This window comes from Channa argus, chromosome 24 (assembly GCF_033026475.1).
Source record: "Channa argus isolate prfri chromosome 24, Channa argus male v1.0, whole genome shotgun sequence".
Classification (NCBI taxonomy): Eukaryota; Metazoa; Chordata; class Actinopteri; order Anabantiformes; family Channidae; genus Channa; species Channa argus.
The window spans coordinates 7,546,788-7,562,154 of NC_090220.1; the positions used below are offsets into that span (position 1 = coordinate 7,546,788).

Sequence of the window (15,367 nt, forward strand, 5' to 3'; positions counted from 1 at the left end):
CTTATTTTTGCTGCAATCTACTAGTTTGTCTATAGTATTTTAGGTTATTATAAATAAAAAAAAAACATTTTCTTTGACTATCATCTTGTACTGGCTTACATAGCATCATGAAATCACATGTCACTCATTAATAATAAAACTTAAAATGCCTACACACTCACCAGAAAGTCCTCGCTTCAGCCATTTTGGGTCCTCAAGCACTATGAAGAAGTTTTCCTGCTTTTCATATTCGTCCACATTTATAATGTGCACTTGTAACACCTGACTGGATATATGCAAGCACACACACACACACATAAACACACAAAAAAATTATTAATAAATTCAATTCACAATAAGGTGGCTAAATACACAAAACCGCCGGAACTTTCTTGGCTCTAACATCTAAATCACATCTCCAGTTGAAGTGAACTAAATAATTAATCACACTGGACTTGTAAATAATTCAAGACTAATCATAGTGTGTTCTTCCTCTAACTGTGCCACAGAAATAGCACTAATCTAAATGCTCACATCTCACAAGTATAAAAATAAATTATTTCAGCAGAAAAGAATCAGTTAAATAAATAAAAATTAAATGATAACGCTAACCACCTCCCACTCCCCCTATCTACTACATCCCATGCTCTTTATCATGCAGCATCTGCTGATGTGACATGTTACATAACAGTCTTTCACTAAGTGTACAATTAGTCCATGTGCAAACAGTTTATATCGCCTGAAAGTTTAATGGGATGAGGATCTATCAGCTTACATGGGGTGACTGAAGGTTCCTAGACTCGGTCGGAGAAAGGATTATCTTTGGGTGTCAAATCGTCCGGTAATTCTGTCTAAAAGGGCCTCTTCCACTTGAAGTGGATGACTGATCACCCATAGTAATGTTAAAGTTCATGTTCATATACTCTGTTCCTAAAAGTCCTAACAAACCAAAGTAGCATAAATACAAAGCATTTAGGATGTTTTGTTTCAGGACTAATGGTTTTTAAAAAAGTAGGTTTACTTCTTTTTAAACCACCACAGTGGTCTTTTTGATTACTGTGTTCATGGTTATACTGGAAAGGCTTATTGGCTTATATTAAGTTAGATAAATATAAAAATGTTCAAAAAGACCTTTTTAGAAATACATAGAAGAGATGCACAAGGAACTGATACTATTAACGATATTTTTTTGAAAAATTATTCAAAAACTAAGTCAGACCAAAACATGTTTAACATTTGTTTCTATGCCTTCAGTAGAAATCAGTTGGTCTGGGAGTCAGTACTGTACAAATGAACTTATATTTTTGTTATAAAAACAATAAAAAATACTACAGGCCTTATGTCCTGCAGGCATTGTGATAATGAAAAAGCATGGTTTTCCTGTATTGTATTTTAAGGGGCAGGAAAGTGGCACAACCATAACAGACCCAATGTCTACCATTGTCTCCATCTCTGCAGAGGTTGACTTTATACCATGCTTGCTAGTCAGTGCCTAACCTGGTCTGTTCATTGGTGAATTGAAGCTCCCCACTTGTCTCCTCGTAGTCCACACCAGCCTTGGCACTGCCATCCTCTGTATGGTAGGGCACAGCAACAGTGCCTCTGGAGCCTGAGTTCCTCATCACTGTCACACTCAGTGTTCCTGTGCTCTCACTCACCCGCAGCACCTGCTGACCAAAAGTAAAGATGCCAGCATGGTCATCGTCCAAGATAGTTATAGTGGCAACCAGTGGCTCCACCAGTTGTCCCTTAGGTGGGGTTCCTGTCCCTTCATTTCCACCTTCTTCTAACCTCAGGTTTTGAAGACGCATAAAGAAATGCTCATCCTCCTCAAAGATGTCATCATCCAAGATAACAACCTGGAGAGTGTAAAGTACTGTACAGTTACACACCTCATGGCACACACCTTAAACTTTCTTTGCAACATAATCTGGTATATTTAAACAAAGCAGAGAAATTGAAATACAGCAAGCAGCGAACTTTGTGACAAAGGCAAAATTTTGAAATGGAGACAACATTTTTTGTAGTAACTAAGATGACTACCTTCCACAGCCACCTGTTCTTGCTCACCTTGATCTCTTTGCGAGTCTCCCCTGGCTTAAACACCAGGGTTCCTTTAGTGAATTCATAATCTGCCCCAGCATTCGCAGAGCCATTTTCTGTACAGTAGTCAACATAGAAAATGTTCTCACCAGTGCCTCCATCAAGGATCACTCCAAGGCTCAGTGAGCCACAGTTCTCAGTACACTGGTACTGAGGGCTTTCAAAACAAATGTGCGAGCATGTGGCCTTGTCAGCATTTTGGACTCCTAAACGCCGTGTGTGCTCAGCAGCGTGTTTCTTTAATATGTTGCCAGCACCGATCAACATGCGTGTCGCCTGAACACGATAGAAGGCACGGCTTTTCTTCTGGTGGACTAAGGCAGAGTAATTGGCCATCTCAATCAGTTGGTCCAGGTCTTTGTCCGGATGTTTGTCTTTCAGGTCTTTGAGGATGCAAACTACCTATCCAAGAAATCAGTTGGAAATTAAAACACCATATGTACTGAGATGTACTTTTTGCCAGATGTTCTAAAACGGCTGCACATATTGTTCAGTAGTCCCGTCATACAATGTGACTAAACAGGCTGTGTGTGGACAAGAAGGTTCTAGAGAGAGTTCACAGCAAAATAAGGACAAATGGCTTAGAATATAATGACAAAAGTATTGATGTTTCCAAGAGAAAATTCCTGCTATTCAAACTAGCCACAGGAAATATAATTTTGACCTTCAATTCCCATTATTTTTAAAGTTATAAAACCTCAGAACCACCAATGGTCCTCTCAGGACAGAACATGTACACCTGCTCATAGATGTCTTTTCTCTTGCCTTTTAAAGAGCTGATATTATAGCTTCTATGTTCAACACCAGTTAATGGGAACACCACTCTATGAACAATGTTACGCTGCAGGAACAGCTACATAAAACTGGCTGCTGGAGATGTAAATGGAGTAACACACTAGTTATGTAGTTGATGAACTTGATATTGATTGTAAATGTGAAGGGGAAGTGGTTGCTGTTTCCTTAGCTAGGTTGTTCAGTGACAACTTTCTCAGCAATTGCTTTACAAATCTTAGAGTTTCTTAGAGAAGTAATACTTCTGTTCACTTGGAATTGGTGGTCATAGCTAAATGAAAATCATGACCTGATGTGTTGTATGAAAAGTCTGTCTAAAGTCCCACAGAAAATGTATTTAACACCAAGTGACTCATAGAAGTCTAATGAGTCAATTTCCCTCAGAGATTTTTAAAATAGATTCAGTTCCAATTGTGGATCAGCCGCATGTGTCTCCCCTTTGTTTATTTCTTATCCCCTGTGCTGTCACTCTGCTGCGACACAAACACACATAAAGACATTATACAGTTAAAATCTGTGTACCAGGTGTCTAAAATCTGTCCAATGTCCAATACGGAGGAGAAATCCAATTACTATTCTGCTCCATGTATACACAGATTTCCAATAAGGTTTCTTAAGTTTATGTACACTTTTACCCAATGAGCAGAGAAAGGTGGTTTCTCAGATTAACCTGTTAATTTAGGTACGTGTAAATACAGTCTGGGTTACAGCACTGCCAGATTTCATTGGGCCCCTCTGTGTAGTAATGACACTTCTGACATTTCTATGGCACATGTGCTTAGCACCAAGAGCTCCATAAAGGTTCATAAAATAGTTCATGTTTAAATGACACATCCAAAGTCTTGCCTTAATTCTTACTCTGCTGCAATGTAAACTCTCTCTCAACTCTATTTTCCCTACCATAGCTGAAGTTTATTCAGCTTCACAGTCCAAAATGATGTCACGGTGGAAGCAGGAGATTTAAACTTTTGAATTATTTAAACCACCACAGAGATAGAATGATCGAGAAGCACCTTAATCCATTCCAAAACTATTACTTTTTGTTTTCCATAATACCAGCTCTTTAAAATAATTACAAATATAGGCCCAATTTTTAGTAAAACATTTACAGCACTCTAATATAAAATAGACACAAACCCTCATCTTAAGGGAAAATCGTGATTTTACAAGCCAGTCTTGTAATATAGTGCCATGTATGTCAACAAGATTTAATCCTAAATCTTGATCTTACCTCTTTATTCTGGTCTAGTTCATTGCTTGTCTGTACAGAGACCATAACACTGGAGTTTCCAGGGTATGAACTGCCATCAGACAACTTTCCATCCATGATCACATCTGTGCCTTTGGGGCCAAGGTCACCTTCCATTTCCACCACAATGCCATGCCTCTTGTCAGCACGATAACGCTTGTGCATGTATTTGTAGAAGAGTAAGCGGCGGTCAGCAATCCAAGCCAAGATCACACACACCGGGAAGTAAAGTAGTGTCACTATAGCCTCCCACACCTGCCAATGTAAGCATTTGGATTTATATACTTCATTGATTAGAAAATACAATAATGCATATGACGACATCGGAAACACACCTCTACAATCCCTGGTGAGATGACAGCCAGTATTAGGTAGAGCCAAATGTAGGCAAAGATGCTCCAGAAAGCCGTAATGAAAAAGACACGCAGATGTTTGATCTTGCGAGACTCTCCATCAGGGATCACCCACACACACAGTCCAATTATCACAAACATATTAAAGGCAGCACTGCCCACTATAGTGCCTGGGCCGAGCTCTCCTGCATCAAAGTTGTGCCCACACACCTGTCAAAGGGAAACATTTGAGGGACAAAAGAAATAAGGCAACCGAGTCAGTTCTGTACTAACTTTCTTACAAAAATATATTAAAATATCCTTATTATTTTTTGGTGGGAATTCTACAATACTATATATTTACTATATATTTACTGATATTTACTATGTATAAGTAGAAAAATAAAACCAGAAAATAACCTATACTACAACAAGAAAAAAAGTTTGTCTCCTCTTAGACCATAATGTTAATTTTATTTATGATGAGACTGACAAAAAGTTAGACTCTGATCACCATTCCACATTCATAATTAATGTGAAATGTCTCTTGTGTGTTAACAAGGTAAGTTAAAGCCAAAAACACTTTTATATTAAAATAAACACTTCAAAATTATATTGATGCTACACTGACTGGTAATAATGCAGATGAAAACATATCAAGGTAATCCTTGCTTTGTAAGTTTATTTTAGTTGTAAGCTGGTTTTAGAATGTCTGAATATGCATATTTACTTCATTATGCAATTTAGTTTTATCGCTGCAGATTATATAAGATGAGATTGTTACAGGAACGTGAAATTACATAATAGTGTCACTGCCAGGCTGTTTTTAGTGTTAATGTGAAGAGAAATAAAACTATGCAGAGTCATATTTGAATAAAATCCTGTAATATTATTTTAACAATGTTTGGCAGCTGATGCTTTCTTTGCAGTTTCAGTAAAAGCTACAGCTTGTAATTAAATACATGCATAATACAAGCTTAACCCTCCCTTTATGTCGAGACCTCAAACCGCAAGTATTTATAACAGATAAAAAACTCTCAGACACAGTATAAACAGGCAAATAACAAAAGTACCAAATCCTGCTTATTGGTGCTTTAAAGTATTTGAAGTGTACCTCAATAACAGAAAGTAAGATCTCCGGTGCAGAGGAACCCAAGGCCATGAGTGTGAGGTTAGACACAGTTTCATTCCAGATCCTCACTGTAGTCACTGTAGTTTCACCGTTTGGTTTGGTGATAGTCACCTCCTTCTCCTACAATGACAGAGATTTGTATTTAAAGTTATTTACCACTGAATTCATGCAGGCAAGGTTCAATTTATGTAATTAATGTCACATAACGATGATGCTAAAAATACATTTTAATAAATAATCAATGATATATTAAACTTGAATAATCGAACAGAACAGACCAATCTTGCTATACACATGCCTTCTTGTTTACAGTAGAACTGCTTGATGCCTTTTTTTATGTCAAAACCGTTAAGACTGTAAATGGACAAAACTGAGTGTGGTTCTGGCCAGGCAAAAAAGCCAATTAAAATTTACAGTGTCTACTAAAAAAATGTACAAGACCAAAACTAATCCACAATGTCTGCACTTGAGACATAAAATAGTATTTAATGTGAAAAATCTCTTTATTCTTAACTGTATGTAAAAGAGCTTACCACAGGCGAAGAACCCAGAAATTGTGTGACTTAGAAATCAATACAGAAACCAAAACTGAGTATGGACTATGATAATAACTGTAAAAAGTTTTTAAAACACATTGAGCAAAAGTTTAATATTAGGATCATTTAACGCTTGTCAAATAAAGCTAGTTTTAAAATGTTTTGTAGAAATAAGCTCCTGGATTTAATTAACTTAACGACCTATTTAAAGAAGTGCTGTCGACACCTCTTTTGACACTCACAAAACAGCACAGGCAGCAGTACAGAGATACATGCTTCTAAAAGGTTTTGAGTGAGGCTTAACCTGCTACTCAATCAGATTAGTACATTTCAAAGCATTGTTATTTATTGTAATTTGATAATAAACAACAGTTAAAGAGCTTTGCAGAACGCTGTGAAAGGTAGCAGTTGGTAGATGACAGTAGCAAAGCAGTGGGAGGGATGGCTGTGTGGAGCAGACTGGATTGACTTTAATTCTCATACTAGAGCTAGTTTAAGCTGTATGTTGTAGCTTATAGTAGTTATGGCTCGAAGCTCATGTGATACTTTTATTTGTCAATGAGCAATCACTAACAATCCGTATAAAAATTTTATAAAAGTTATGGTTCTTTATCTTAACAACAGTCAGGTTCATATTTATTTTGACAGTAAAACAGTCAACAAAAAAGCAGCAGAATGAATTAATGTGCAGGCTTGGTAAGCATCAGGAAAGAAACTCATTATGTGGTGATCTCTTGGGTCCAAACAATAGGCAGTGATTGAGAAATCAGCAATCAAACAAAAACTGAAACATTTATTGTCATTAAGTCAGTGGTGTCCAACTACTTCTGAGCCATCAATATAGATTACCAGTAAGAAGAGGGACAGATGTATATCTAAATCTATAGATGCAGTTTGCAGTTTATATTTGTTTACAAACCTGACTTTATAAAAGCACATGTAACTCTTGCTCACCAGAGCTCAGTGCCCATTATTTGTTAGTAGAATGGGACCAAAGAATTAACAGCAATATTACCTGAGAAGTGATGACTTCTATGGATGCCATGAAGCGATCTGCGATGATGGATACACCAAGGAACATGTACATGAGACAGAGGAAGTAGATGACAGCCCTCCCTGTCTGCTCCACCAGTGGAGGGTTGAGTGGTGACCACACAGGTAGCAAGATACCAGGTCTACACACCACAGTGCCCGAACATGTCCGTTTTCCAGATCCTGTTGTGTTACCCATGGACTGAGGCACCTCAGCGCCAGATGCTCGCTCCAAATCCTGTGGCTGGAATGAGGTGCAGGGGTGGGCCAGGAGGAAAAGAGAGAGGAGGAGGAAAAAGAGTGTGGAAACTCTAAAAGGGGGGGGTGCCATAATATTCCTGAGTCAGGAGGGGTCTGGGGGTCACTGGGGGAATCGCAGGGTCAGAAGACTCTCCTAGAGACAGAGGAGGCACATTTTTGAGAAACAATCTGATGCAATCAGATGTAAAAGATTACTTTACATTTTTTCTGCTTATAAAAACATATTATCCTAAGGCTAAGAATTCAGCAGTAAACAGAATATCACATTCTTGCGCAAAATTCAGATCAAATTAAAAGCTCCTACAGATAACTGTATCTGTACGGTGTTAAGTAATGCAGTGATTTCATTATGTCAGAAATGATGATTATTAAATTAAGATTATTATAATTAAGAATTATTGCATGATATTTCTTTCAATACTTTGCAATGTTTATCCTCATTTCCACCAAATATATTAAATAATAGTAATTCTTGATAAACTGCCAAAAAGTTGTTCAAACTTGTATTTACACAAAACAATTTCTGGTTTTAGCAACACCTGAGGTTCCCATTTTTAATCATTTACCCCTCTCTCACATAAAATGTGGCCAAGCTGACCCCCTTCACACACACACACATGCACGCATACACACACATGTATGCACACACACACACACACAAACAAATGAGACAAAAAAGGCCACACAGGAGCACAGGTTCAAAACTGTATGCCAAATGGTTATTAAAAAGCTAAATACAGACAAGTATTGCCTATTATGAAATTATAAGCATGGTGATCAGAATCAGATTTATTGGCCAAGTATGCTAACACATACAAAGAATATGATATGTAATGACAAATAACATACAAGGGAAACAAACTACAGACAGCATAAAAAATGGCCTAAAGAAGGCAGGTTCAGTTCCAACACAATTACTTGTGTACTTACAGTGCAATGTGTTTATTTGTGTGAGCATGTAGTAAAGTGTTTGTGTATCCAGTGTATACTGAAGCAGGGATATCAGCAATGTATCAGTAAGTATGAGGTCAGTTGTTAATAACTGATGGTCTGAAGAAAGATGGGAGAAGCTGAAAGAGGTTGTGTCCAGAGGGAGAGGGGTCATTGGTGATTTATTTTGCCTGCTTCCTGGCTCTCGATGTGTATAAGTCCTGGAGAGTGGGCAGGGGAGCACCAATGATTCTTTCTGCAGTTCTTAGTCTCCACTGCAGTCTGTTCTTGTCCTGTTTAGTGGCTGCTCAAACCAGACTGTGATGGAGGAGCATAGGACAGACTCAATGACAGCAGTGTAGAACTGGATCAGCATCTCCTGCAGCCATTTACCATTTAAAATTACTAATGGGCCAGAAGAACTGAGTCCTTATGTCAAACCAGGATAGGTTAAAACAGATGAAACTGTGAACATTTGGAACATTTGGGGAGTGAACTTAAGACATACCTTTGTCTACCTAAATAGCAGTTTGGACAACACAACAACTTTATGATACCTGTTACTTATATCATTTTTGTCACATTCACACTAGAGTATTTATCCTATCTGCCTCATATAATATAATTTTCATTTTTATTATTGTTGTTGTGGTTGTTGTTACTAATAGTGTTGTATACAGTATTACTCAAGACAGTATCTGATCTTAAAAAGGGAGACTAGTAATTATTTTAATGCACTTTAGATTTTCATATAATGACAACAATCTGTAACATATGTAAATAATTATTAATCTTGCTGTTAATTACTTACTTTCTTTATCATCCAAATACTTACCAAATTACTTATCCTAACTGTACTCGATCAATCCTCCATGACACTCATGACTGCTATGGTACCTGAGTGAACCTTGTATGCACTACCATAAGCTATCAATTGGCCATTATGGTAACTACTTACCTAGTTGTAATACTGCAAAATGTTTCACTGATTCTAAAAACATGTCTTAATCTTGTTCAAAACATTGTAAATTACATGTGTGTTGCTGCTGCCTCAATGTATTCATTTAATCAGTTGCATGACATTATTTAACATTTGTGTGTGTTTTGTATTAATGAAGAGGAAAAACACAGGCATATCAGCAGAGCAGTGTAAGTGTGTAGCAGACATTTCACAGTAGGAGGTCATGTGGGGATGTATGATTAGAGAACAGCAGAATGGTAGAAAGCTTTCAGTCTCTAACTCCTCCTAGGCCCACCACCTCCGCCCTTCTCCACAGGTGAGGCTGTGCACTGTGAGTTGAAACAGATACTGTGGTGCTGCATCTTTGATGCAGTCTGAGCTCTGCCAGCTCATTATGGAGTTGTAATTCAGAAACACAGTGCAGAGGGCCCACCGCATCACATTTCACTTTCCAAGGCCTGCTATGGTTACCACGACCTCAGACAGAGGGCCACCTTACACCAGTGGGTGTTGAGGGGAGGGAGGCTCACCAAAAATATCTACTTTAATGTTCATATTTTGATACCAAGAGCAAAACAAGGGTTTGGTGACAATGGTGTGACAATGGTTTGTCACATCAGATTGCATAATGCTAAAAGTGTCAGTTCAAACACATTAATAAAAAAACAGAAATCAGCAATACAAACACTCACAGATCACCTAAATAAAAAGGCAAGCAATAATAAAATGTGTGATCTTATAGTTTTATAACCTGTGCTAGAGGATACAGACCATGCTAACATCCTGTATTATAAATTATCTAGAGCCATACCCGATATGTTGCACAGTCGTTAACATTCAACATCAATTATGTTGTGTCTGGCAAGTGGTGATTATTCAAAAAAAAGTCTACAGAGCCACAATGTGAATGATAGCTAATCAACAAGCTGGTGCTAGAAGAATTGGAATGCATTTTTGAGCAATGTATTTACCTAAATCGTCCTTCATGTCATTTACAAGCAATTCTGTAAACATCCCTCAGCTAAAGATCCTATTAAATTTTTCGAGTGGAGATAAGTGGGGTATCTCTTAGTTATTTCAGCTGAGAGACTGGCTACAACTTCATACCCTCACGTGAACAGCTCAGTGACACTGAGACAGCTGTTTTGATTTTGTTTCATAAGGGATGTTTACTGGAAATATCAATGTTCAACTGTTGTTTCATTACAAGGGAAAATGCTTAGACCCTCTTTACAGTATAGGTTACAATGTTGAGGGTAGTGAACAACCCAAGCCTTTGGTATACCTGGGGGATGGGGGTTCTGATGACAGGTCTGTGGTCTCCTTGTTCACTCCTGGTACAGGATCAGCAAGCTGGGTGACAGCTCATCTCTTTAACTGCCTCTGACACTGGCCACTATCTGTCAGCACCATCGATAAGTGATTGCCTAGGATTAGCTTACACTGATAGGAGTGCTAGCAAAAAAAAAAGAGTTAGCACCTTTAACAGTTAAATATTTCCTGCCTGTGACCTGTCAGTGAGGTTCAATGGGGTACAGTCACATTCTGGTGTAAGGCTCTGGCATGAAAAACTCAAGCCTCATTCACAGAAAATAAAATGCAAATAAATGCAGTTAAGCACTGGATGCCTGTCTGAACTGATGCCCTGTTCTCTTTAAATGCTTTAAATTATCTTTGCCTCTCCTATCAATTATAATTTACAATACCTGCAATAACAACACTGACATATTATGATACTTAAATTCAATGTAGAAAATATAGCTTAGCTTAAATGTTAAAACACGTGCCAAACACAGATATCTTATGACTGCAGAGCAACATAACAGTCACCCAGAGTTGTATATTAGTCATACTGGCAAATTTAAAGTAAGCTGAATATGGTGAATAGTCTTCACTTATATGGCGCTTTTCTACCTATGCTTTTCTCAAAGCACTTCATACTGCTTCTCACTCACCATTCACACTCACAATCACACACCAATGGAGGAGCTGCTATCCAGCTGACCAACACCCACAACTAAGTTGCGGTTCAGTGTCTTGCTCAAGGACAATTTGACTTGTGACCAGAGAAGCCGGGGATCGAACTGACAACTGTGTGATTGGTGGATGACCACTCTACCTCCTGCACCACAGTCGCCCCTGAAATATTCACTCTCTTATAAGCTTTGTCTTCATTAAGTCCTAAGTAAAAGTCCTGGCATTGTCATTGGACAGCTGCCTCATGCCACTGGTAACAACGGTGAATAAGAGCAGTGAGAATTAATAGATTCACTATATCTATAGAGCCAAAACAAAACAATAGCCTGGAAAGTAATAAAATCCTGTAGAGTCAGGTCATGAATCTTTGTATGCTAATCGTTTGCTCCATTGTTAATAAATATTAGGTACAGCAGCTTCACATAATTATACTAATAATTAAACTTTAAGGGCCTCGCTCACCAGTATCTTAGTTTTTTGCTAAATTTGCTGTTAAGAAAAGTAAAAGAAAAGCAAAGTCTATGTTGGGTTCATGACACATTTTTAAATTGCAGAAATTGTTTGCACCTGTGTTCATACATGATTAATCATGCTTTCCTCATAAGTTTAAACCACATTATATTTGGTCCTAATTGTTTTAGTGTACATAAAGGCTCCTAAGAATACAAGATAATTTTTCATATACAGAACTCTCATACCAAAACTAAAAATGCTGAGAAAATGAAAATCAAAATCTAATGATAGTATTACAAGATTCTAAACACCAAATTGCATGAGGTGAAAATCAAACAAGCTGTCAGATTTAATAATATTAACTGTACATATAAACCAGATGTGAAAAAAACAATAGGCATTCAGTTAACGGTGTATCTGGTGACCGGCGCAAAACTAATGAGATAGAAAATGTCCAATTGTAATTATCTTAGGGAACTATATCTAAGCTATACAGGAACTGCTGGCACAACTTAACTAGTGTCAAAGCGTATGGATGCGGAGAAGCAAACTGAAATGAAACTGCCAGCAACACTTGCACACTGTGGTACAAATGATTAGACCAATACATTTTAGCTGGATGCTTGGTGCTAAACCAATATTTGACATACAGATAAAGCCAATATTTAATTTAAACTACTTTATAAGACACAAATCTGAATTTGGGATGTTGGAAATGTGGAAATTAATTTGCTTACCCTGACACTTGTCATGAACTGTACGTCCAAATCACCTTTGCTACAGATGATGCGCTTTGAGCAGCATGGTATAAAAGGCATCCATTACAGCACAATAACATCTGTTCAGATAACACACAAATCAAGGCAGTTAGACATTCTCTCTGTTTGCAGTTCAAGTAAAGAAAGGAAAGGGATCCATCCCTTTAATAAATAACACAAGGCTTTGGCTTGCTGCTATAGGCATGTCAATGAACCAGATGAATCACAGTGTAAGATAATCCTCCAGGCCTCACACACACACACATAGGCAAACAGACAAAGACTGGTCCAAACCACAAATGCTGCATTAAAGGTATCTTGTGAAGGCTTCATTGTAAACAAACTTGACTTTGTTTACATTCAACAAATTTAAATTTTTAAATTTAACACTTACTCGGGTGAAAGTTGTGGGTTTGCAAGGAACATTGTAATTTAGATTAGCAGTAAGTCTAATCTGTTTCAATATATGTAAAATTCAATCGATGGTTTTTATTATATTAAGCTGTATTACACATACAGATGTTTTTCTTAAAAATGAATGTCTGTCATTTACTGAATTTGTGAAATAGTTTTTGCGGTATCCAAACATTCACATTGTTAAAGAGCAATACAACAGGAAAAGCTTTACAGTGGAGCATCCTGTGTTTTGGTCATAATGGGAAAGCACATGCAAAGAAAGTAGGGTTCATTAAAGCATTATCTAATGAAGTTGTTTCTCCAACCAGTTTTGTCATGTTCAGTAAGTCACTGGATAAAGAATCAATCTAAGAATGCACTTCAATGAATCACATAAGAACAAGCTGACAGTACGTCTACAAAAGACCCAAAAATATTTACCTTAAGGTACAGTTTGCAGTGCCTTTGTTCACTTTTAATGTTTATGTACAAATGCGTAGTGTTATGTATTTCTTCAAAAGATGCTGCAACCCAATCTTTACCATATCTGCAATGTGTTTAAGTCAAAATCATTAGCGGAATCATTATACAAAGAAGTTAATTGGTTTTTGAGAGATTCATGTATATGCAATGCAAGAAAGATAAACCAAGTCATGAACAGTCTCTGTACCTGCTGAGTCAAAATTACTCTCAATCTGGACAGCATCAGCGAGAGCTTGGCTGAGCACAAGGTTTAGTTTACAGCATGATGGGCATGCTGCCATGCTGTTCGGTTCTTCAATTATGGCGATCTACTTTCACTCACCACAGTTCAGCTCCATTTCTCTGACCTAAATATGAACAGACTAATTGAAATGTCAGTGTACAGAGTCTTAGGCAGCTAGCGTTCAGTACAAAGGTCTTACACAAAGTCCTAATGAAGAACTAAAACACTGATAGGCGGTTTTGGTTGTGGTTACAAAGATAGTCTTCCAACACTCTCCTAAAGCATAAACACAAAGAGTTAAGTTTTTGATCCATGCAGTGTTAGCACTTCAATAATTTATAGTTCAAATAGAAGAAAATGTTTTTAAAAACAGACAATTTTTGTTAGTTATGATGATAAAAGAACATATTTACTGTTTATTCTTTTTAACTCTTTTGGCCTCTTGAAAGTAAAATGTAAACTTTTGTACTCTACTGTAGGTTTTATGGAAAATCAACTGAGAAACTGTCTGGAAATGACAAACAGACAGTAAAATCTTGGATTTGTTTTATAACATTAAAATTTTAATTTAATTAATACATGATGAATCCAGTCATCTCATAAAGCAATCCTTTTCATTGAATGATGACAGAGACATTTAATAAGGATTAATATCATCTTATAAAAAGTACAACAAAATTACTGACAAATTAATTTTATCTCCTAGTTCCGTACTGCTCAAAGGTCTTTCTCTTTGGATTCATTCTGCAGCAGAACAAACAAACATCCAGATTTATTTTGAAGAACTATCTTCAGTCTTCAGTCTATATGTGCTGTAACCCTCACAGAGCTCGGAACTTGACATTGGAAGTCATTTTGAAGAGACACAAGAAAATAAGACTGGCTAAATTCACAGAGAACCGGTGGCAAACAACCAACCAGCGCCTTGTAAAAAGATGTGCAAGTGTAACTAGGACAAACGGTGCTGTATTAATGGCAAAGGGTATTTATAGCGAATATTGGTTTGATTAGGGATGTCATCTGATCTGAGCTTATCTGAACCATTCTAGATTTGGTTCCAAAATATTCAGAATCTCCATGGTGTAACAAATCACCTATCAAATCTTTTAGTTTGGCTGAACTTATCCTCTGTACTACAGCCTAAGAAATTCTGAAAAGCATGATAACTCAAAAACAACTGCAGAATGTACTGTAAGCACACATGTTGCAGGAGGGTACTTCCGATAAAGAGGCAACAACATGTTCTTAGTTTAAATATTTATCTACCATATAAGAAGTTAAAGTAAGAACTTGCATTTTTGATAACTAGAGAAAGAAAGTGCTCTGCCTTAGCCTACAACCTTAAAATGACTAAGGACAGGGTTACTGAATATTGATAAATTATGTAGAGAAAGCCCTACAGTACAATCCATGAATACAGCAGAATGCTGTGTTTAAGTTTGACTAGTTGTTACCGTAGTTTCGAACACTCAGTGTTATTCTTGTCTAGTAATTGGTCCTTAAATCCCAATTAAATTTGCCAATTATGTTAATAACTTGTTAAGAAAAAGCTAGATTCTTATACATTAACCATTGAAATGTCTTTTGTTACTGTAGAAATGTAATCTAAAAAACAAAACAATTTTATAGGATATCAAACTTTTCTAAAAAGATTAAATTTTAAAAAGTCAAGTTAATTGATAAATAAAAACTATTCATTAAAGTATGTGAAAGCACTCTCACATTACCGTAATGCCTGTCTTCTATAATGTTACAGGGTATGAGCATAAA

The 15,367-nt window shown here is 36.9% G+C and overlaps 1 protein-coding gene across 2 annotated transcripts in view; it reads right to left on the reverse strand.

The window, feature by feature from the left end:
* The window catches only part of slc8a2a (solute carrier family 8 member 2a), a 28,335-nt gene that overhangs the window by 6,531 nt on the left and 6,437 nt on the right, over window positions 1-15,367 (reverse strand). For both annotated transcript variants that reach the window (XM_067494879.1, XM_067494878.1), the window contains exons 2-8: window positions 7,139-7,549; window positions 5,570-5,707; window positions 4,459-4,686; window positions 4,106-4,378; window positions 2,050-2,484; window positions 1,477-1,838; window positions 162-265 (exon numbers count right to left, since the gene is read on the reverse strand). In XM_067494879.1, the coding sequence (XP_067350980.1) occupies window positions 162-265; window positions 1,477-1,838; window positions 2,050-2,484; window positions 4,106-4,378; window positions 4,459-4,686; window positions 5,570-5,707; window positions 7,139-7,486 (1,888 nt within the window). In that variant the 5' untranslated portion in view covers window positions 7,487-7,549. The remainder of the gene's footprint in view (window positions 1-161; window positions 266-1,476; window positions 1,839-2,049; window positions 2,485-4,105; window positions 4,379-4,458; window positions 4,687-5,569; window positions 5,708-7,138; window positions 7,550-15,367) is intronic.